Genomic DNA, 23,771 nt, shown 5'->3' with positions numbered 1-23,771 from the left:
ACCAGGTATCAGGGGAGACCTTGATGTTAAGGATGCCATGTAGTTCACCCAGTGATGGACATTTTAATAGGGAACATAACCTTATTATTTTTCATCAATCTGTTTTCTTGGTTAAGTCCTGTTTCCAAGAGGTCAAGGTTCTTATGGTTCTGTGGAATTGTCAAGTGTTCTTATGGAGGTGGCCAGGTCTGAGAGTTGATGTAACCAGTGGCTCTGTGTTGCTGGCCTCATCTGGGCTGTGACAGATCTCAGAGTTGGGGGCACTTACCTACGAACCGTTCTCCCAAGGGCTGGCTGCAGGGCCACACATGGTTTTTATGTTCCACTGTGAGTGCTAGGGTGGCCACGGTGAGCCTACTACACAGGCCCAGTCCTCAGGGCGTGCACAGGAAGATGAACAAGAAAACCTTTCAATTTTGTGTGAGTTGGACTCTCAGGAGACAGGAAACCCAGGGTCTGGGACACACAGAGGAGGGCTCAATTCTGCCTAGTTAGGGTGGGGTAGAGGGACAGGGTGCAGGGAGCTCAAGCTGGGGCTAGATACCAGGCAGGCCACATCATCCATCATCAACTCTCAGCAACCCCAGCCCCCAAAGCCCACCTCCTTTCTAATCGTCCCATCCAAAGTCCCAGGACAGGCTCTGACTGGACAGACTGGGGTCATGTGCTCATCCTGACTCAATCACGGTGGCCTAGAAGATACATTATGTTGGTAACAGCAGGCAGGGGCTGATGCCAGAGAAGGCAAGTCTGCTGTGTATGGAGCCAGAAGTTGATTAGGAGTTGGAAGTTTCTCAGACTCACCAAGCTCTGACCCTCCTTCAACCTCTGCGCTTTTGCACACGCAATTCCCTCTTCTCAGAAAACTTTTCCCTCGCTCTACCAGGCTTTCCTCCAGGTCTCCGCTCAAATATCACCTCTTCCTAGTGGTCTCTTACTCTGCACAGGGCGCTCGCTGCCACAGACACAGCTCATTTGCTGACTGCCTAGTAGAATGTCGGTCTGGGCTCCCACTGCTAGGGCAGGGCCTGCGGGCCGGGACGCCTCGAGGAGCCCAGGCCCCCCAGGAGACGCTCAAGAAACGTCTCCGAGGAAAGGGATGCCACTCAAACACACGCACGCCCATCCACATACAGACCACACCCGCCCCCCGCCCGCTTTAAGGCCACAGGTTGGGGTATCCGTGGATCCCACCCACCTACAAACCCACCTGGTCGGAACTCACGGACACACCCCAGCCATAGACCACTCGGATCATGGTGCACAGGCTCAAACACGCGTGCGCCCACACACGCTCGGCCACACGCAGGCCCTGTTCTCGGCTACAAACAGGGCACGCGCAAGCGCGCGAACAAGGCGATCAACTCTGTCGTGGGCCCACCCGAAACCAGGCGCCCACTACGCGCACGCGCGGCCCCGAGTCCCCGCCCCCTCCGGGTCTCGCCCGTCAGGGGCGGGGCGCTCTGGGGGCGGGTCTGCGGCACCGCCCGGGAAGCTGCGCGAGGCTGGGCGGCCGCCACCACATCCTCCTACTTCTTTTCCTCCTACGAGTCCAAGCGAGCCGAGCCGGGCCGGGGCCAAGCCGAGGGCTCCGACGGCGCGGGCGGAGCGGGGCACAGAGTCATGGCGCACCAGACCGGCATCCACGGTGAGGGAGGATGGCGGACGGGCAGGGGGCCGAGGGTCAGTGCTCGCGGCTGCGCCCCCTTGCTGGCTCTCGGCCCCTGTTTCCTCCCCGGCACCAGCCTGGGGAAGCTTCCTGTTCTCTTTTGCAGCCGCGGGTCGCCTGGGGTGGGCACATCTTGGTGGGATGCGCACTTACTGTGTATAGTTGAGGGTGGGCGTACATGTACGCACACAGCTGGGGTGGAAGTATCGGTGTTCCCTGGGGGTGGATGTGCCTGTGTGTGCCCATCTATGTATTTTTGTTCCTTTCTGGGGGTGGGTGTACCCGGATGTGCACATCTGAGGGAGTGTGCACGCATGTGCATTTTGTCTTGTGTGTACAGTCCTGTGTGTGCACATCTGGATCTGACTGCTTGTGTACATCCAGTGCACATGCACTAATGGCTGATTGGACACTGTCGCATGGAATCATCTTTAGACATCAGTGTTTCGTGACTGTGTGCACATGTCTGTGGGTGTCTGTGTGCGTGTGCACAAGTTGGGTGCATTTCAGTGTTCGTTTGTTACCATGGATGCATGTATGGCTCGTATTGGTTTGTGTCTGTGTGAGGAGGGGGCCCTGACCTTGGGCTCCTCCTGGGACCCTCACAGACTAGGCTGGGAAAAACCTGGGACAGGTTTTTTTCTAAGTGGGATGTGGAGAGTCGCCAATCTGACCTTGACCTCTGATCTCCCTGCCATTTTCCACTCTGATCCCCTGAGTCTGCCCCAGCCAGTGCTGGAAGGCTCCTGCTCCAAGCTGGAGGCAGGGAAGAGGGTCCTGACCCTAGAGATTCTAGGCCAGCTCCCCCCACCCCAAGCTTCTCCAGCCCAGAGCATCACCCTCCTCCCCCAAGGGGCCGGTTTCCTCCTTATACAGGATGGGGAAGAAGCAGTGGCCAGGAGCCAGGTGTCCTGACCCTACATGGGCCTCAGTGTCCTCCTGTGTCACTGGCCTGGGAGGGCTGCCTGGCCTGTGGGGAAGGCCCAGATAGCCCAGTGGTTTGGCTGTCAGCCACTCCTCCCACCACATCAGGATCCCCTGCCCTGGGCCATCACCATCAACCAGCCTGACCGCCTGGATCTCTGCTTGTGGTTGTGGCCGCTTGGTGGCTGGCCCTGAGAGGGTTTCCCTGGCCACACCCCACAGGACCAGAAAAGGCAGGGGCCTGGGTCTGGGCCAGCCATCCTCCAAGAAGAGCTGGAGGGGCAGCTTCATGACTCAGCCCCACAGAAGGGAACAGCCCCTCACCGGACCTGCCCCTTCCTTCCCCTTTGTCTGATCATTGCTGCTGCCTCCGACTGAGAGGGGATCAGAAGTTAGGGCTCCTCCTCCCCACTGTAGGCTGACCGGTCCTGTGGCCTGGGCCTTTCCTCACTCCCTCATTTCCCATATGCTGCAATGGGCCTGCCTAGGGGAATCTGAGGGCCGAGCCCCCCTCCCAGCCCTCCTTCTGCCTGGGAGCAACCCACTCCTTCCCATTTCTGTCCTGAGGAGGCCGCAGGAGAGATCACCCTGGATGCCCAGGTGCCAACCTTGACATGGCCATAGGTGTGGACCTGCTGCCTCAGAGCTGGGCAGGGGAGAGACCTGTAACCTGAGGCTTACTGGGAGGGGGGCGGGAGGTAAGGCAGCGGGGGGTGGGGGTGGGGGACATGAATCTTTGATGATAGAGGCTCAGGTGTCCCAGGCCTGGCCTCTGGATTATTGATGGTGGCTGAGGAGGCATGGAGGGGGATGTCTCTTCCACTACCGGGGTGTCACTTTGTCCTGGTAACACTAGAAGGGGCGTGTCAGCCTCTCCCTGGGAGAGGTCTGAGCAGGTGGAAGTGACAGCTCAGTGCGGCCTGTCCCGCCGTCATCACAGTAATAAAAATTAATAATTTCTGGGACTTCCCTGACAGTCCAGTGGTTAAGGCTTCACCTGCTGCTGCAGAAGGTGGAGGTTCAATCCCTGGTCGGGGAGCTAAGATCCCACATGCCTCAGGGCCAAAAACCAAAACATAAAACAGAAACAATATTGTAACAAATTCAATAAATACTTTAAAAAAATGGTCCACATCAGAAAAAAATCTTAAAAAAATATTAGTAATTGTTATTAGGAGAGGCTCTAACCATGTGAGGGGTATTAGCTCCATGTTATAGATGAGTTTGAGGTTCAATGAGGTCAGAGGTCACAGATAGCTATGGGAAAGGTGGAGCCCCTGAGGTAAAGCTCTTCATCAGGGACCTGCTTGAGGTCTGCTGAGGGGCAGCTCTGTCCTGGCGCATTGGGGCTGTGTCTCCATGCCATGCTGCTCTCAGCCCCAAGGGCCTGCCGGGCTTAGCTGGGACCCTGCCCACCCAGTGGCCTTGGAGGGTGGTACACAGCGTGAGGTCTCAGGCTCAGGGTCACCCTGCATGATGGGCACCTGAGGACATGACCAGAGTTTGTTTTCCTAAAGGCTCCCCCCACCCCGCCCTTGAGCTGCCGGGTCTGGGCCCTATAAATATTCTCTGACCTCAGCCGTCCAGCTGTGTTCCTGCAGAATTCTCCTGACCCCTGGGCAGCCCCAAGGTCATGCTGGCCTGGCCCTGTGCACCCAGAGACCCAAGTAGGTCCTTCCCAACTTGGACCTTGGTTTCCCTCTCTGAACCACCAGTATATCTGTGACTTCCAGAGCTAGATCTTCCCTAGCTCTGACCATGATCCTCACTTCTGCACTTGGGTCCTTGGTCACTGGCTGTCACCTTTAAGGTCTGTGGCTCAGGGACCAAGACAGGGTCTGTTTTGGGGAGACCCTGAGAGTCACTCCTCTTTCCAGCTGCCTGGGGGTGGAGGCTTATCGCCTCCTGGCAGGGCTGTGCCAGAGCTGGCCTGGCTCCCCAGGGCCTTTCAGGGTTAGGCAGCGTGGCTGGTGGGCGGGGCTGGGTGTGCATGCATGTGTGTCAGTGTGTACCTCTATTTCTGTGTACACTTTGTACAGCCACTTGCCTGTACAAACATGTTAGCCATGCTCTGCATTTGCCTGTGTGTGAATTTATTAGCACCCTGGGGACTGTATCTGTGTGTGTGTGTCTGTGTGTTTGCACATTTAAATGTGTGTGTCCATTTATGTTTGACCAGCTGAGTGGTGTGTTCATGTATGAGGGCGTTTGCATTTCTGTTCGTCTCTCTGTCACATAGTGTTTATGTGTTTCGTTCACACATTCCTGACTGAGTATGTACCCATTGGCACGTGCAACACGCAATGCATGCGTGTGTGTATGCATATACATGTGTGAGTAGACATAGTGGGCAGTGTGCATTGGGAGCAGTTGTTCTTGTATTCTGTCTGTGGACATGACGGTGCTGGGAGTGTCCCAGGCCAGCTCTGTGCTGGGCCTTCTTGGGGGGCAGGGGACAGGAGGGGGCCGTTCACTCTGGCTGGTTTGGCCTGTCCCAGAGCCCGCCCCATTCTCGGGTGGGCTGTCCCATCCCCATGTGCCCTGTCAACAGAGCCATCCCAGCCAGCAGGCCGCCCGCCTGCCACCTCTGCTGGCTAAATTTGGGAGCTTGTGTTCAGCGGCTGTCTCAGGTTCCCAGTCACATGGGGGGCCGTATTTAACCCGGCTCCCAGCTCCGCCACCAGACCCCCAGGACAGAGCGGGCCCTGAGTGTGTTCCTGCCCACCGTGCTCCCTCTGTCTGCTCATCCTCCACCATGTTTCTTGTTCTGGTAGCTACCGAGGAGCTGAAGGAGTTCTTTGCCAAGGCGCGGGCTGGTTCTGTGCGACTCATCAAAGTCGTCATTGAGGACGGTGAGTGCTTCCTACAGGCGAGGGTACAGGCTGGTGGCTGGACCCCGCTGCTTCTCTGGGAGGTGGGGGACATTGGCCTCCAGCCCCCTCAGGACCTCAGTTTCCCATCTGGAAATGGGAGGTGTCTTGTAGGAGAGGGCTGGAGGTGGGCATGGTCATTCTGCCTGTTACACTGAGCAGGAGGCTGAAGCTGGGGGGATAGCAAGGAGAGCCCTCCCCGGGGGGTCCAGCGCAGCCTCCGCAGAGGCTCTGTACTTGGCCGTTGGCCTAGTCAGGGGGCTGGGCTGGGTTAGGTAGGGTGGCAGAGGATGAGTAAGGCCAGGCGCTGCCCCGTGTGGCTAGTGCCACTCACCTCCCTGTGTGGTCGGCAGGCCTGGCCTCGCTTGGCCACTGGCTCGGGGAGATTCCTAAGGAGAAGCCAGGGCCCTAACCTTGGGAAGTGCCCTCACAATGGGGAGAAGGGACTCGTGTCAGCCTCTTTGAGAGCAGGACTAGGGGATTCCGGGCTTGGCTAGGCCTTGACCTGGACCCGGGATACCTGGGGCTTCCGCAAAGGGAGGTGCTGGGGATATAGGGGTTGGGGGGGCAGGTGAGCTTGAGCTGAGGCCTGAAGTGGGGAGGGGCTTTGAGGAGGTAGAGGATTAGACTGAGGCTTGGGGGGACTTGGGGTAGAGGAGTCCTGGAGTAGAGGACAGCTGAGGGGCTGGCCCTGGAAGTAAAGGGTACAGACTCCAGGACTGGGGCTGAGCCGGGCCACCACGAATCCTTCCAGCCCTTCTTGGTAGCCATGCAGTAGTGGGCCCTGCTGGGGGCTCCCCGAATGGGCTTGGTGCCCAGCTGACTTTTCACACATTGAATTGGGTCAAAGCAGGGTCTTCCCAGACCCAGAATTCACCCCAGGCTTTAGGGCCAGAGTTGTGCTGGGCTTTGTCCAGGGTCCCCAGATTCAGATGCCCTCAGAGGCTGGGTTGGGGTCATTGGGGTAGGTCAGCTCCCTGGACCCCTCCGAAGAAGTAGACTCAGGGACCCCAGTCCTCAGCCTTCCCTGTCGCCTCCCAGACAGGTCGTCCCTGTAGACGTTTACCAGGAGGAGTCTCTAGGTGAGCCCTTACCTGCATTCAGCATTACAGCTGTTGGGGCACCTGGGAGCGCCCAGGAGGGTCCAGGCCTCCTGACAGGCAGCCATTGCCCAGCTCCCACTGAGTGTGGCTTGATTTCCTGATTTTTCTAGAGAAGCCATGAATTCCACTTCTTATGTGAAACTTCCCAGTTTGAAAAATGTTGGCAACACATTAAACAACTTGGGCAGTGCTGTTGGGGTCCAGTCGGCCTGTGACTGCTGGGTTTCAGCCTTGATCCCATCTGAGCTCTGGGAGGATAGGTGAGGAGGCCAAGGCCAGAGGGAGGCGGCCTGGCTTGTTGGGACTCCTGGACAACCAGGCCCCATGCCCCCATCAGGAGGGCCTGGTAGTCAGGTGCCGGTACCCCCTGGCCAGGTGGTGATTGTCCCCTTGCCCCAGTTCTTCCTCTAGCCTGGGCCTGTGCACATCCAGGCTGGTGTTCGGTGCCACACTGAGGCCTTGTGGGCTGATAGGTCAAATGTATGTCCAGCCTCGATACCCCATTCAGCCACTCGGCCCCAGGCATTTAGAGGTTGGCTGCTTTTGATTTGTTACTTTTGGGGAAGCTGCAGCTGGTCGGGGGCAGCAGGGTAGCCGTTTATACAGCGTCTGGTAAGAGCCCCTGTCTCCCTCTTGCCCATGTGCCTTTGTGCCTGCAGATCCCTGTGGCCTGAGGCTGTGATCCCACTTCCCATAGCACATTTTTTTGAGAAGGGTGTGCTGGGGGGTCTGCTGGAGCCCCAGGCTGAGGGAGGAGGGGGCAGTAGGTAGCCCAGTGGGGCTGTGTGCTGAGGAGCTGTGCGGTGGGTCTGAGTGTGTGGATGTCTGTGAGGGGTCGCGTTGTCGATGGCTGTGGGCATCTGGCTGTGTGTCTTGGTGCAGTTGCCTGTGCTGGGTCAGCTGTGGGCATGTTCTTGAGACCATTTCTGTGTGTGTGTGTGTGTGTGTGTGTGTGTGTGTGTGTAGAAGGTGCGACCTCGGGCTGGCGGCTGTGTGTCCTCATTCACTCATGACTGAGTCACACAGACAGCCTTCAGGGACGTGGTGGCTCCAGGGGAAGGTGGGGTGGGTGGTCAGTGGGTCTGAGTCACCGCCAGAGGCCGAGGCCCACAGTCACAGGTGGGTGTGGGACATGGCTACTCCTTGGCTCACCTGGCCTCTGCCCCCAGAGCAGCTCGTGCTGGGTGCTTCGAGGGAGCTGGTGGGCTGCTGGGACCAGGACTATGATGGGGCCGTGCTGCCGCTGCTGGATGCCCAGCAGCCTTGCTACCTGCTCTACCGCTTGGACACGCAGAACGCCCAGGGCTTCGAGTGGCTCTTCCTCGCCTGGTCACCTGATAATTCCCCTGTGAGTCCTAGGGACCCCTGCCCAGCCCCCAGATTGGAGGAAGGGGGAAGCTGGGTCTGATTGAGATAACACAGCCCTGCCCCAGGGAGTCTGAACGGGGGAGACATCAGATCCTGCTCTAGAGGGTACGAGAGCAAGGGATGAGGTCCTGCGCTTGGAGCCTGGGGTCTCTGAGAGCCTCCCAGCCAGATCAGCCTGGCTCTAGGAGGCAAGAGGTTGGGCTGGACAGCGGCTCCCCCTGCTGTCTGAGTCACCCTACTGCAGCCTCGCCCCCTCTGCTGGGTGCTCTGCTGCGCCCTCTGCTGGGTGTGTGGGCACAATGAAGTGACCAGGTCCTCACCCAGAGGCTCCTGTCTGCTCCTGGACGGGCAGCCCTGCCTGCAGGGGTCTCATGGCTTGGCCCCCACCCTTCAGGTGCGGCTGAAGATGCTGTATGCAGCCACACGGGCCACAGTGAAGAAGGAGTTTGGGGGCGGCCACATCAAGGATGAGCTCTTCGGGACTGTGAAGGTAGGCCCCCTCCCCTGGGTGCCCCTCGCCCCCTTCAAGGCCAGGATCACTAGGTTGCGGTCATGAACCCACAGAGGGTGAGGTGTTATACAGGGTCCAGAGTAAGTGGGTGCCAGGCTTGGGGGTGAGTAGGGAGGGCTGTGAGGGTCCAAGGTCTGCAAGCTGGGGAACTTAGTGGGCTTCTGCCAGCCCACCCCAAGGTGCTCATTTATGCCTCTACATCCACCGGCCAGGATGACCTCTCCTTTGCTGGGTACCAGAAGCACCTGTCATCCTGTGCGGCGCCCGCCCCGCTGACCTCAGCCGAGAGAGAACTTCAGCAGATCCGTATTAACGAGGTGGGTGCGCTGGACAGGGTGGGCAGCAGTCCTGGCCCGAGGCCTTCGAGGTCACGTCATGCCCTGCTGGCCAAGCCTGTGCTCCCCAGGTGGGCTACACCCTGGTTTGGGCATGTGAGGGCCTCGCTTAATGTTCATCTGTCCCCAGGTGAAGACAGAGATCAGTGTGGAGAGCAAACACCAGACCCTGCAGGGCCTGGCCTTCCCTCTGCAGCCTCAGGCCCAGCGGGCACTTCAGCAGCTCAGACAGAAGACAGTCAACTACATCCAGCTGGTGGGTGTCCGTCCCCTGTCCCAGGCACACGCTCAGGGTGTGCTGCGCCTCCACCCTGCTCCTGCGCACACGCACATGCTCACTTCAGCTCACCCACGTACTGGTGGGAACACGCTGCCCTCCATCCCTACCTGTTGCCTACAGTAGCCACGTGTGGTGGCTGCACTCTGCTCCCCCGCCCGGCCCTGCCCGGCTCACCCACAGGGACTCCTGTGGGACGCCGTCCCTCAGTCTGCCCTCCACGCTGCACACACATCACCCCTGGGTTCACCCCTCAGCCCTGAGCCCCTTCCTGTCCCAGACTCCCTCTGCAGCCCCCTGACCACCCCCTGTCCCCAACCAGGGTCCCTCTGCCCCAGTGGTCCAGCCTGCCCCCTTTCAAGCAGAATGGGTCCTCAGCTCTGAGGATAGGCTGGCCCAAGGGTGATGCCTCCTTGAGGTGAAGGCCCTCTCCACTGTCCTGTCCATTGTCCTTGCTGGGACTTGCTCCTCTAGCAGAGTATTCAAAGGGGCAGAGTTGGGGCAGCGCCCAGGAGTGGCCTCTTCAGAGGGACCCGCATGGCAGGATGGGGGAGGGGAGCCCCGGGAGAGGGAGATGACAGCAGGTTCCCACCTCAGGGAATTCTTGTTGTCGAGGGTGGGCCTGGGCCCTCCCCCGCGCGGTGCCCTTACGTCTCCCCCTGCCCCTCGGCAGAAGCTGGACCTGGAGCGGGAGACCATCGAACTGGTGCACACAGAGCCAACGGACGTGGCGCAGCTGCCATCACGGGTGCCCCGAGATGCTGCCCGCTACCACTTCTTCCTCTACAAGCACACCCATGAGGGTGACCCCCTGGAGTCTGTGGGTGAGTGGCCACAGCAGGGTTCCCGCGCTGGCCCACAGCTGGGTGGGCCGCCTGCAGGGGCCATGGGGCGGCAGGAGTCCCAGGCCCACCGCGGCTCACCTCCCTGTTCTCTGCAGTGTTCATCTACTCGATGCCTGGCTACAAGTGCAGCATCAAGGAGCGCATGCTCTACTCCAGCTGCAAGAGCCGCCTCCTCGATTCCGTGGAGCAGGACTTCCAGCTGGAGATCGCCAAGAAGGTGGGTGCCCATTCCCTAGGGCCTCGCCTCCCAGGGCCCTGTCACCCCACCCTCCACGTGGGGCATCAGGGTCCCGTGAGAATGGCAGAGCAGGGGCATTGTTGCCCTGTTGGTTGGATGGGGAGACTGAGGCCCAGGGGGCAGTGTGCATAGCCCAGGCCGCCCAGGTAACTGATGTCTTGGACAAGCCCCAGCTGTGACACCCATGTCTCTCCTTTTCCTGGGTCTGGAAGGTAGGTAGGGGGTGACAAGGCCTTCAGGGCAGCAGGCCCTAGGCTCTGTGCTCCTGGAGGTGCGTTTCAGGTGGGGATCTGAGAGGACACCCCAGGGCTAGAGTGAGAGAGATCAGGGGGGTGCCCCAGGAGTGGGGGTGACCAAGGGTGGTGTGTGTTAGGGCCCTCCACCCTTGGAGTGACCGACCACTGCCTTGCCCTGCACAGATTGAGATTGGCGACGGGGCGGAGCTGACGGCCAGCTTCCTCTATGACGAGGTGCACCCCAAGCAGCACGCCTTCAAGCAGGCCTTCGCCAAGCCCAAGGGCCCCGGGGGCAAGCGGGGCCACAAGCGCCTCATCCGTGGCCCCGGCGAGAATGGGGACGACAGCTAGGTGGCGGGACCCGAGCCCTGCTGGCATGTGGAACTGTGGGGCTGCCCCTACCCGACCCCGACCCCATCCCCGCGGCCACCTCCCTCCTTCCCAGCCTGGGCTCTGGGGTGACCTCCTGTGGGCAGGAGGGCTGGTGAGTGAACATTCTTGCAGCTTCCGAGGACCACTGGGCTGGCATTTTGCGACCCTCCCCCTCTGCTGTTCCTGCCTCTCTTCCATGTGCCCAGGGCATCTGGGGACCCTGCCCAGCTGGTTCAAGGGGCTGGGTGGGGGGCCTGGCATGAACCTGGCCCCCAGGGGAACTGAGACTAGGGTCCCAGCATGGCCCAGAAGCCTTTGGCCACAAGGGGTGCAGTCATTCGGGGCTGGGGCAGGGGGTCATTGCAGGACGAGATGGTTGAATGCTGTATTTTTTAAAGAATAAAATATTTTTAAATCAACAGCTGAGTCTGGCCCTGAGGGACCACCTCTGGCACCGGGAATGGGGAAGCCCTGAGCATAGAACTGTCCCCTCCCAATGCAGAAGGGGCCTGTTGGCCTGCTAGGTGGAGCCCCAGCCCTCCCGGCTGCAGATGTGTGGGAATCTGTGTTCCTGTATACGAGGGCACAACGTGGAGAGGCCGGCTTGTCGATGGGAGCTCCATCCAAGAGGCAGGCACACCTCTGCTGTGATATAGGGGATCTGGGTAGATTCGTTTTCTGTGGCTGCCGTAACAAAGTACCACAAACTTAGTGGCTTAAAACTACACATTTAGGGCTTCCCTGGTGGCGCGGTGGTTGAGAGTCCGCCTGCCGAGGCAGGGGACACGGGTTCGTGCCCCGGTCCGGGAAGATCCCACATGCCGCGGACTGGCTAGCCCTGTGAGCCATGGCCGCTGGGCCTGCGCGTCCGGAGCCTGTGCTCCGCGGCGGGAGAGGCCACAACAGTGAGAGGCTTGCATACCGCAAAAACAAACAAACAAAAAACTACACATTTATTCTCTCACGGTTCTTAAGTCTGAAATGAGTCTTACAGGGCTAACGTCACAGTTTTAGCAGGGCTGTTTCCTTCTGGAGGCCTCGGGGGAATCCATTTCCTCACCTTTTCCACCTTCTAGAGGCCGGTTGCATTCCTTGGCTTGTGGCCCCTCCATCTTAAAAGCCAGGGGCATAGCATCTTATCTCTGATTCTGCTTCCCTCTGCTTCTGTGATCATATGGCCATCAGTAGTCAAATCCCCTCTGCCTCTGTCTTATAAGGACATTGTGATTGTATTCAGATAATCCGGAATACTCTGCCCATCTCAAGATCCTTAACTTAATCCCACCTGCGAAGTCTCTATCACATAAGGGAACATATTCACAGGTTCTGGCAATTAGGACATGGACCTCCTTGGGGGCCTGCCACACTGAGTAAGCTCTGTCCACTAGGTTTCCTGGCTGCCGTGGCCCTGAGGCATGGTGGCTGTTTCCGTGGACCTCTGGGTCTTGGTGTCTCCAGCCGGTGTGTGCATGTGCAGACTTCACTGTCATCTCATGGGCCCTCTCTTGGGTACCTGCATTCTGCCCCGAAGGGCCTGGGTTTCTGGTCCCAGGGAGTCTGGGAGAATCTCCCTCAGGCTTGGGATTCAGCAGGAACCAGAACTTCATTCTCTGCCTCTGAGAAGTGGGTGGAAGACCCCGCCCATCCTGGGTGGGAGTTGTGCAGGGGTGGGGACATGTGGGGCTGATGATGGATTCAGCTGCTCGATGGGCACCGTCCTTTTTCTTGAGAGTGCATCTTGGGCTGGGACTCAGGGCAGTATCCCATCCCTGGGGCCTCTCTCAGCCCCTACTAAAGCCCTTATTTATTTATTTTTAAAATTAATTAATTAATTTTTGGCTGCATTGGGTTTTCGTTGCTGCACGCAGGCTTTCTCCTGTTGCGGCGGGCAGGGGCTACTCTTCGTTGCAGTGCATGGGCTTCTCACTGCAGTGGCTTCTCTTGTTGCGGAGCGCGGGCTCTGGGCTCTAGGCTAACGGGCTTCAGTAGTTGCAGCACACAGGCTCAGTAGTTGTGGCTCGTGGGCTCTAGAGCACAGGCTTAGTAGTTGTGCACGGGCTTAGTTGCTCCAAGGCATGTGGGATCTTCCCGGACCAGGGCTCAAACCCATGTCTCCTGCATTGGCAGGTGGATTCTTAACCACTGTGCCACCAGGGAAGTCCTGAAGCACTTAGAATTGTAGGGAGGAGAGCTGGAACCCTAGCCAGAATCCAGAGAAGGAGACCTGTCCTTTCCCACCCCGAACACTGGTTCTCAGGTGAGCAGGAGGACAATGCCATCGCCCTCAGACTGCTAAACCACCTGGGCCTGTGCACCAGCTGGACGCCTGGCAGCTTGGCGCCTGCCTGCCATGACACCCGTCCAGAGGTGGGCACAGAGAAGCACAGAGAAGCTTCCCCCTCCCAGCAGAAGCCCTATTTGTTCATTCATTCAACCATGACTCAGAAACACTCTCTGTGCCTGCCCAGGGCTGAGTGCTGGAGACCCATGGATTCAGCAAATATTGAGCACCTGCTATGTTCCGGGTACTGTGCTGGGCTCTGGGGACACAGACAAAGAGGTCCTTGCCCTCAAGTAGCTGACGTTCCAGCAGAGGAATAAGAGAATATACAAGAAACCATGAAAAATCAGTATTATGGTATGTTAGCAGGTAAAAACTGTTAAGGACAAATTACGTAAAAGAGCTCAGGAAAACCCAATCTGGGGTAGGAGGTTTATAAGAATGTCAGAGAAAGCCTCATTGAGAGGGTGATGTGTGAGCAGAGATGTAAAGGTGGTGAGGGAGGGGGCTATGTGAGTATCTGGAAAAAGCTTCAAGACAGAGGGAATGGGGACTCCCTGGTGGACCAGAGGTTAAGACTCCATGCTCCCAATGCAGGGGGCCCAGGATTGATCCCTGGTCAGGGAACTAGATCCCTCATGCCGCAACTAAAAGATCCTGCACGCCACAATGAAGATCCTGTATGCCACAACTAAGACCCAGCACAGCTAAATAAACAAACAGCACATTCAAAGGCCCTGGGGCAGGAGAGTACATGGGTGTGTTCAAGCCACAGCTAGAAGGCCAATGGCTGGAGACTGGTCAGGGAGGCAGTGAGAGGGCAGATACCATAGGACCTTGCTGGCTATGATGTAGACTGGCTTTGACCCCAGAAAGGGCCGTGGAGGCGTCTGAGCAGAGGAGGGACCTAATGTGACCTAAGGGTCTAATGAGAATAAGCTTTGGGGCTTGAGAGCAGAATCAGGACAGCCCTGAGGAGGCGATGACTGCACTGGTCTAGGCAAGAGGTGATGGCGGCTCAGACCAGGCTGGTGGATGTGAAGGCGGGGGGCAACGGGCAGATTCTGAACCTGGAGCCAGCAGGACTTGCTGAGGGTCCCGGGTCACCTTGAGGCTTTGGGCCTGAGTGATCTGTTACGATTACCTGGGTCAGAAGGATCGTGTGAGAAGAGCCTCAGGGGAGGATGAGCCAGGAGGTCTCAGCTGGTCCAGCCATGGGGTTTGTTCTCTGATGGTGTGTTGGGAATGCATAGGAGTCCCTGCTCCTAGAGGAAGTGGCAGCTGCAGTGGGGCAGGTGAGCCTGGGCAAGGCCAGTGCTGCCCCCCGACCCTGTATGCCAGGCCCGGCATGGCACACAGCCCTGGGGATGGAGCCGCAGGGCAGGAAAGGGCAGTGCGGGAGCTGCTGGCCTGAGAGTGCTGCCTGGGGGCAGGGGCTGAGCAGGCCCTGGCATGGGTGTCAGTAGCCCACCCAGGTCTGGCACTGCCCCTAATTCCACTCTCTCACTGACCTTAGACTGGGCTCTGGGTGGTTGTTTCTCCCCAGACTTCCCAGAGGACCGGTGTGAGGCCCATGTGGGATGTGGAGGGTTCTTAGGACAGGCTGTGGAGAAGAGGGGTTGGGGGGAGAGTGGAAAGAGGAAGAGGTGAAGGGGCCGGCTGCCACCTGACTATGCAAATGGCCTGACTCATTGCATCCCCGCCCCCCACCCCGACACCCCTGCCCTGGGCATGGGGTGGGGGAGGGAAGGGGGCTAGGTTATTGCGAAATTCTCACTTCCTCTGTTCCCCAAGCCGTCACCACGGGAAGGGGCTGTGAATGCGAAGCATCCTTCCCTGCAGCTGCTGCCTAGTCTGCCAGCCAGACCCTCTGGAGAAGCCCCCATTCCCTGTCATGGTAGGACAGCAGCCCTCAGTCCCCAGGGAAGGGGACAGTGGGAAGTGGTAGGGAGAAAGGTGGGATTGGTGGCTGCAATGGTGAAAGGGACAGTCACCCAGGTGGCCCTGGGGAAACTCACTGAACCCTGAAGATATCAGAGCAGAAGACCTTCTCTGAGCCATGAGACACAAACCCATTGCTTGGGTGAGGAGGTTGGGGCCTAGGGCTGCGCTCAGTGGTGGTGCTGGGCTGCGAGCAAGGGGAGCACCCAGGCTGGGCCCTGTCTGCCCTTTGCTGCCCAACCTCCCCTCCAATCCGTTCTGACCCACAGCAGGTTGAGTGCTTGGGCTGGGTGAGGTGGGCAGACGGGGAAAGAGCTGGGCAGTGCCCACTCTGGCCAGGACCCTGGGTGGTAGACAGCCTGAGCCCCAGCAGGAGACCCTCATTCCCACCTCTTGGCCAAACAGAGAGGGAGGGCTGGGAGAAGCCTGGTAGAAAGCAGAGGGAGATTTTCAGGGGGCTGGAGGGAAGGGAAGATGCCCCCTTGCTCAGGAGGAAAGAGAAATGACCTCTGAGGAATGGAAGGGGAGAGTCGGGGAGATCCTGGGGGGCCTGTTGACCACCTACCTGGCTCTCCTGTCCAGTTGGGGTTTGGTTGAGTGAAAGCTCTAGATCATGAGTCTGGATTCCAGGTCTCAGAACCAGTTCTGACTCCCCGTTCTGAGTCAAAGGCTGGGCCTCAGACCCGAGTCCAAGTTCCCTGTGGGCCTTGGAGGTGGGATGGGCACTGGGCAGAGAAACAGGAACCTCCTTGGAGGGCTGGGAGCCCTGCGGGAGACCTGGGGGGGGGGCAGGAGAGGTGGAGCTGGGGCCGTGCCCTCACACGGTGCCCACCCCACAGGGCCCCTGCCGTGCCCGGCACTCCCTTTCTCTCCTGGTGCAGGCGGTGGCACTGGCTGCAGCCCTGGCCCAGGGCACCCTGCCTGCTTTCCTGCCCTGTGAACTCCAGCCCCACGGCCTGGTGAACTGCAACTGGTTGTTCCTGAAGTCCGTGCCACACTTCTCGGCTGCGGCGCCCCGGGCCAATGTCACCAGCCTCTCTTTGCTCTCCAACCGCATCCACCACCTGCATGACTCCGACTTCGCCCACCTGTCCAGCCTGCGGATCCTCAACCTCAAGTGGAACTGCCCGCCGGCCGGCCTCAGCCCCATGCACTTCCCCTGCCACATGACCATCGAGCCCAACACCTTCCTGGCCGTGCCCACCCTCGAGGAGCTGCACCTGAGCTACAACGGCATCACGACCGTGCCCGCCCTGCCCAGGTCCCTCGTGTCCCTGTCGCTGAGCCACACTAACATCCTGGTGCTAGACCCCACCCACTTCGCCGGCCTACACGCCCTGCGCTTTCTGTACATGGACGGCAACTGCTACTACAAGAACCCCTGCCACCGGACACTGGAGGTGGCCCCGGGCGCCCTCCTTGGCCTGGGCAACCTCACGCACCTGTCGCTCAAGTACAACAACCTCACGGAGGTGCCCCGTCTCCTGCCCCCCAGCCTGGAGACCCTGCTGTTGTCCTATAACCACATTGTCACCCTGGCGCCCGAGGACCTGGCCAATCTGACCGCCCTGCGCGTGCTGGACGTGGGTGGGAACTGCCGCCGCTGTGACCATGCCCGCAACCCCTGCATGGAGTGTCCGAAGCACTTCCCCAAGCTGCACCCCGACACCTTCAGCCACCTGAGCCGCCTCGAAGGCCTGGTGTTGAAGGACAGTTCTCTCTACAGACTGGACAACAGATGGTTCCGTGGCCTGGGCAGGCTCCAAGTGCTAGACCTGAGTGAGAACTTCCTCTATGACTGCATCACCAAGACCACGGCCTTCCGGGGCCTGGCCCGGCTGCGCAGCCTCAACCTGTCCTTCAATTACCACAAGAAGGTGTCCTTCGCCCACCTGCACCTGGCGCCCTCCTTCAGGGGCCTGCTTTCCCTGAAGGAGCTAGACATGCACGGCATCTTCTTCCGCTCGCTCAGCGAGACCACGCTTCAGCCGCTGACACACCTGCCCATGCTACAGATTCTGCGTCTGCAGATGAACTTCATCAACCAGGCCCAGCTCAGCATCTTCGGGGCCTTCCCGGGCCTGCTCTACGTGGACCTGTCGGACAACCGCATCAGTGGAGCTGCAAGGCCGGCAGCCACCTTGGGGGAGGCGGACAGTGGGCCGAAGATCTGGCTGCCGTCCAGGGACCTCGCTCCAGGCCCACTGGACACCCTCAGCTTGGAGGACTTCATGCTAAGCTGCAAGAACTTCAGCTTCACCTTGGACCTGTCACGGAACAACCTGGTGACGATCCAGCCAGAGATGTTTGCCCGCCTCTCACGCCTCCAGTGCCTGCGCCTGAGCCACAACAGCATCTCGCAGGCGGTCAATGGCTCCCAGTTCGTGCCGCTGACCAGCCTGCGGGTGCTGGACCTGTCCCACAACAAGCTGGACCTGTACCACGGGAGCTCGTTCACGGAGCTGCCGCGACTGGAGGCGCTGGACCTCAGCTACAACAGCCAGCCTTTCAGCATGCAGGGCGTGGGCCACAATCTCAGCTTCGTGGCCCAGCTGCGCTCCCTGCGCTACCTCAGCCTGGCACACAACGACATCTGTAGCCGTGTGTCCCAGCAGCTCTGCAGCGCCTCGCTGCAGGCCCTGGATTTCAGTGGCAATGCCCTGAGCCAGATGTGGGCTGAGGGAGACCTCTATCTCCGCTTCTTCCAAGGCCTGAGAAGCCTGGTCCTGCTGGACCTGTCCCAGAACCGCCTGCATACCCTCTTGCCATGTACCCTGGACAACCTCCCCAAGAGCCTGAAGCTGCTGCGTCTCCGTGACAATAACCTGGGCTTCTTCAACTGGAGCAGCCTGGCCCTCCTGCCCCAGCTGGAAACACTGGACCTGGCGGGAAACCAGCTGAAGGCCCTGAGCAATGGCAGCCTGCCGTCTGGTACCCGGCTCCGGAAGTTGGACCTCAGCGGCAACAGCATCGGCTTCGTGACCCCCGGCTTCTTTGTGCTCGCCAAGCGGCTGGAAGAGCTCAACCTCAGTGCCAACGCCCTCAAGACGGTGGAGCCCTCCTGGTTTGGCTCCCTAGCGGGCACCCTGAAAATCCTAGACGTGAGCACCAACCCGTTGCACTGCGCCTGTGGGGCGGCCTTTGTGGACTTCCTGCTGGAGGTGCAGGCTGCCGTGCCCGGGCTGCCCAGCCGAGTCAAGTGTGGCAGTCCGCGCCAGCTCCAGGGCCGCAGCATCTTCGCACAGGACCTGCGCCTCTGCCTGGACGAGGACCTCTCCTGGGACTGTTTTGGCCTCTCCCTGATGGTGGTGGCCCTGGGCCTGGCTGTGCCCATGCTGCACCACCTCTGCGGCTGGGACCTCTGGTACTGCTTCCACCTGTGCCTCACCTGGCTGCCCCGGTGGGGGCAGCGGCGGGGCGCAGATGCCCTGTTCTACGATGCCTTCGTGGTCTTCGACAAGGCACAGAGTGCAGTGGCCGACTGGGTGTACAACGAGCTGCGGGTGCAGCTGGAGGAGCGCCGTGGGCGCCGGGCACTCCGCCTATGCCTGGAGGAGCGTGACTGGCTACCCGGCAAGACGCTCTTTGAGAACCTTTGGGCCTCGGTCTACAGCAGCCGCAAGACCTTGTTTGTGCTGGCCCACACGGACCGGGTCAGCGGCCTCTTGCGTGCCAGCTTCCTGCTGGCCCAGCAGCGCCTGCTGGAGGACCGCAAGGACGTCGTGGTGCTGGTGATCCTGCGCCCCGAAGCCTACCGCTCCCGCTACGTGCGGCTGCGCCAGCGCCTGTGCCGCCAGAGCGTCCTCCTTTGGCCCCACCAGCCCAGTGGCCAGGGCAGCTTCTGGGCCCAGCTGGGCACAGCCCTGACCAGGGACAACCGCCATTTCTACAACCGGAACTTCTGCCGGGGCCCCACGACAGCTGAATAGCACAGAGCAACAGCCCAGCGTGCCTCATCGCCCCACCTCTACTTGCCCCTCTGCCTGGGATGCCCCAACCTGCCTTGCTCTGCGAGACCACTGCTCTGCCTCCCCCTCCCCTCAGCCCCCTGGAATATAGCAGGCACTTAATAAATGCTACCGGAGGGCCAACCCCTAACCCTGAGCTCACTGGAGGTGTGAGTGGGAGGAAAAGGGGAGAATTCTCCAGGCCTTCCTAAAATGAAGGGGAGCAAGAGGTGATTTGGGGGTAATTGTCATGGAGAAAAAGGGAGGGCCCACGGGGCATGGGTCCGCAGGGGAGGGAAGATGCTAAGGGCAATTGTGTTCACTGGCATCTTTTCAGGGGAGTCTGAGGAAGGTCACCAAGTGCGGCCTTGGTCTTTCCCAGAGAGCAGGCTGGGTCTTCTGCCCCTGTCAACCCCTCCCCAGATGCCCAGGCCTACCGAGCTCAGCATTCCTCTGGAACTGGTCTCAGGATCTGCCTCCCTCACCAGATGGAAATGAAGCTGCCTCAAGGGCAGAGAACCTGCAGGCCCCCTTCATTTCTGACTGGCGCCAGATTCCTTGGAGGCAGCGGCCCTGGGGAATGTTCATTCCTAAGGAGATAGGGAAGATTTGAGGCAAGTTCAGAGGGGTGATTGCGCCCTCTGGTGGCCATTTCTGTCCTGCACCCAGGAGGCTGGTCCAGGCTGGGGAGAGGAAGGCCTGAGGGTGAATCCTGGCCGCAGCGAGCTGAGAGTCAGGGAAGATTCTAGGGTGAGCTCACAATCCATCCCTTTCTGTTTCCACCTAGAGCACATGCTGAGTCTCTCTGTTCTGACATCAAATGGACACCTAGATGAGCCGCCACCTCTCACAGCTGACTGCACTTAGGTGAGAGTTGCAGCCAGGATGGAGTATGTGTGTGTGTTTCTAGTTTTGATACTAGATTTCAGTATAGATTTTGGGATACTGCCAGGAGCCTTGATGCCCACATGCCCAGTGTTTGGAGACAACCTGTTCATGGTCTCCACAAGTGTTTGGGGAGTTGTGGGTTCTGTCAGGCCCAGAGTTCTTGTGGTGCTTTGCCCAGGCCGGCTGCCTCACCATCCCCACAAGTAAATCTGCCCTTCGAGGAGCAGAGGAGACACTTGCAGCCTCTCAGTCAGAGCTGGGGCCTGGGGCGGTGGGAGAGTGGAACGAGCTGGCCCAGGCCAGTTTGGGGCAGCTCAGGGCCTCTGGGCTGGAAGGTTGGAGCTCATGCAGACCTGGCTAATTTTGCAGCCCTGGTGGGGCTGGGAGGCTGCTTTTTCCCTCCCTCCAGGCCACAGGTGGGAGAGAAATATAGGTTTCCTTCTCCTTTCTGACCTGGGTATAGGGGTTCCTGCAGGGGGCTGGCATCCCCTATTATCTGCCTGCCTGAAAGGAAGAGAGAGGAGGATCTCTGACCCACCTATCAGAAGCCCCACAAGGGCCCTGACCCAATCCGGCTTCTGGAAGGGCAGGCTGAATTTATAGCGTGGCCCCATGAGCTTCCGTGGCCCATGCCCGGGGAGAAAAGAAAACAGGAACCATCCTTCCCCCAGGCTGGAGTCTTGGGGGAGGCCCCTGCTGAGTGGCTCTGAGACCGCTCTGGCAACATCTGGATCAGGAGTCAGGGCCCTGTCCAGGGCACAACATTTTGCATGTGGGAAGCACGATTTGCCTGTCTCAGACCAGCAGAGTCTGCCCTTGGGTAGTTCCCAGCTAGAGCCTCCACATACACGGTCACTCGCTCACGCTCCCAGACCTGGTTCTTTTGGGGCTGAGGATTCAGAAGAAGAGGAGATGAAGCATGGGGGCTATGGTAGGAGCACTGTTGGGCTCCGCTTAAGTGAGTCTACGGGTCCATGGTGCTTGGTTCAATCTGCAGGGAAAGGCTCTGCTGCTGTCTATGGCGTCGGGGACAGAGCCACTAACCCAGGCCCCACAGGGGGCGCTAGGAGCTGGGAGGGATATACGGTGGTCAGGAAGGGTGCTCGTGGCTGGCTCCCAGCCCTCTCCTCCACACTGCTGGACATCCTCGACACTGCCCACAGCGCAGCTCTGCAAGGCTGTGGAAGAGATGGGCCTCAGGTCAGATTACCTGGGGCGATCACCAGCTCTGCCATTTGGGTTATCCTGTGCAGGTGACCTACCTTGCAGAGTCTGTTCGCTCATCTGAAAATGGGGATGGCCAGAGTTACTCTGCAGGCTGTTACAAGGGTTTGTGGTAATGTGTGTAAAGTCTGGGAAACCTAGCGGGTCCTTGGTGGTCCTTATTAGGTAAAGGACTTATGCTGAGGACAACTAGCTGATATGGCTTCGAGATTTTCTCTCTCCACCCAGAGATGGACCCTCCTGAATCAGGGCCCCTGCCCAGAGCACTGAACGGGGTTTGGAGGTAAATGTGGTTGCATCAGAGGCTCGTGAAGCTGGGAGGAGGACCGGGGTGCCTGCGGACCCTGGTGTTGCCTCCTTGTGCTTCTTTGTTGTTGGGGAGCAGTGTGTGCTAGACAAGTAGAGGGCATGAGACTTAGGACAACTTGACGCGAAGAAATGTAAATGTAAGGAAATGCTACCTGCTAAGATTCTAAGCTACAGCTCTCCCTTTCCCCCTTAATACATTTTATTTAACACCCTAGGCTTCTAAATATTCTTGGGAAACTTCCATGACATCATACATTTTCACACTTGGACTCTTATTAGAAGCCAAGCTTCTCCTGTGTAAGCAGTTGATAAACCCACCCGCGCCCTCCAGAACATTCCATCATCCTTTGTTCTCATAACCACCAGCAGCAAGGAGAAGTTGAGCTCATGACCTTGTTGACCCAGCTGGCTCTGAGTCTTAATGAGAAGGAAGGTGGGTCTCATTAAGCATTCAGAGAGAAACACGACCCAAGGTAGAGGGGAAACCACACTGGGCGGAAAGGAGGTGGAGGGAGTTCCAGGCGTGGGAACGTGTAGGACAATGGAAAGGCCCTGAAGGCTTTCGTGAGGGAACAGAGCTGGGAAGGCTGAGTGAGGCATGTTTCCTGAGCAGAAAGGAACCGCATGGTTTTTCCAAGGGGACGTGACTTCCATCACGCCCAGCGGCCTGCCCAGATGTGTGGCTTTATCTGATGGGACCAGGGCTCAGTGAGCTCTCTCAGTGCCTGGGCTGATTAGGGGCATGGGGCCACCCCCAGCTACCCCTGGAGCTGAGACAGGCCAGCGAGGCCAGGAGGCTCTGTGTCCTCCATCTTCGGCTCACCTATTCTTTCTGGTAAAGTAGCCTTGGGTGTTCTCACTGGTCCCTATTATGGGCTGAATGTTTGTCCTCCCATGGGTTGAAACAATAACCCCCAGGTGATGGCGTTTGGAGGTGGGGCCTTTGGAAGGTAATCAGATTTAAATTAGGGCAGCAGGTGGGCCCCTTGTGGTGGGGTTAGTGGTGTTATAAGAAGAGGAAGAGGGAAAGGTCACGTACATTTTATAGTGAGAAAGCAGCTGCGTGCAGGCCAGGGAGAGGGGCTGTCACCAGGAACTGAATCTGCTGGCACCTTGACCGCGACTTCCAGTCTCCAGAATGGTGAGAAACAAATGTTTGTTGTTTAAGCCCCGCAGTCTGTGGTGTTTCGTTACAGCTGAGACAGTCCCCTTTCGTTCACTCAACACATTTGCTCAATGTCCACTGTGTGTGTCAGGTACAGTGCACGGCATTGGGGAGAGAGAAGCAAGGAGAATGACAGGGAAACGGTCAACAGGGGTGGTGACCAAGGCTTTGAAGGGAAGCCCGGGGGGAGGCCAAGTGATGGTGAGAACACAGGAGGGGCTGCCTTAGTCCGGGGGCTCAGGGAAGGTCTCCACACGGACCCTTGTCCTGTGTGAAGAGAGGCATCCACACCACGATCCAGGGAAGAGAAATCCAGGAGAGAAACAATGGCTAACAACACTGAGGTCTGGAAGCTGGTGAGAACGTCCGTGGGTATTTGAGGCCCAGGAGTATGCTTCCACACGTGAGGCAGAGTGAACAGACTGGGGTGGGATGGGAGATGAGGCTGCAGAGCTGGATGGGATCCTGATCCCAGAGAATGTCATCAGTCTGTGTGACAGTCTAGAATTTAATGAGTGCAATTCGAAGACCCAGAAAAATTTTCTACAGAGGAGGGACAGGATGTGATATATATGTTTTTTAGGCTGCACTGCACGGGATCCTAGTTCCCCAACCAGGGATCAAACCCGGGCTCCGTCACTGTAAGCGCCAAGTCCTAACCACTGGACCGCCACGGAACTCCATTTTTTTAAAAAAGCTCTCTCAGGCTGCTGTGTGGGGTAGAGGCTGGGGCGGGTGCCAGGATGATGGTGGCATGAGCAGGATGATAGCAGTGGGAGGTGACAGGAAGTGGCCTGGCCTGAGGTGTATCTTTGAGGTAAGACGTACACGACTTGCTAACAGTGTCATGCGTGGGCAAGACAGAGTTGTTTTCCACATGAGAGGCGGGAGTAACTGGGTAGATGTGGGAAGATGAGGAGGAAGGCAGGAAGGGGAGGAGTGGGCAGACCCAGGGCGCCCTCAGGAGCTGCGTGGTTCAGGTGCTTGTTTGCTGGCCCTCAGTGACATACAGCTGGAACTGGAAACCCAGTCTCCCCCAGGGCTGGGGGAGATCCTGTGCAGGGAGGGGAAGGGTTACATGCAGTTAGAGATGAACCCAGGGGGTCCTCAATGTTCAGAGAAGGACCAGTTCAGGAAGGAGGAGGGCAATCAGGAGAGGTCAGTGGCACGGAAGCTTAGAGGAAGCTGTAAAAAGGCCAAGGACAACCACCTCAAACACTACTGGGAGATCCAATGAAAGGAAAACAGGAGGCCACTGGATTTGGCAA

The 23,771-nt window shown here is 58.8% G+C and overlaps 1 protein-coding gene across 3 annotated transcripts; it reads left to right on the top strand.

The window, feature by feature from the left end:
• Window positions 1-1,467: 1,467 nt before the first annotated feature.
• On the top strand, window positions 1,468-19,135 carry LOC114907445 (twinfilin-2). Of its 3 annotated transcripts, none has more exons than XM_029243118.1 (9): window positions 1,468-1,648; window positions 5,368-5,445; window positions 7,736-7,914; window positions 8,329-8,424; window positions 8,658-8,762; window positions 8,911-9,036; window positions 9,731-9,881; window positions 9,998-10,119; window positions 15,810-19,135. In XM_029243118.1, exons 1-9 carry the CDS (start codon window positions 1,624-1,626, stop codon window positions 18,897-18,899), a joined length of 3,972 nt encoding a protein of 1,323 aa, XP_029098951.1. In that variant the 5' UTR covers window positions 1,468-1,623; the 3' UTR covers window positions 18,900-19,135. The 3 variants fall into 3 exon arrangements, with proteins under 3 accessions (XP_029098951.1, XP_029098950.1, XP_029098949.1); XM_029243117.1 differs by lacking the exon at window positions 15,810-19,135 and adding an exon at window positions 10,560-11,167; XM_029243116.1 differs by lacking the exons at window positions 1,468-1,648; window positions 5,368-5,445; window positions 7,736-7,914; ... (3 more) ...; window positions 9,731-9,881; window positions 9,998-10,119 and adding an exon at window positions 12,813-14,926 and having other exon boundaries at window positions 15,810-19,061.
• Window positions 19,136-23,771: the final 4,636 nt, after the last annotated feature.

The sequence above is a fragment of the Monodon monoceros genome, unplaced genomic scaffold, assembly GCF_005190385.1.
Source record: "Monodon monoceros isolate NGI ecotype Baffin Bay Population unplaced genomic scaffold, NGI_Narwhal_1 Super_Scaffold_3, whole genome shotgun sequence".
Classification (NCBI taxonomy): domain Eukaryota; kingdom Metazoa; phylum Chordata; class Mammalia; order Artiodactyla; family Monodontidae; genus Monodon; species Monodon monoceros.
This window is presented reverse-complemented; position numbering and strand designations above follow the sequence as displayed.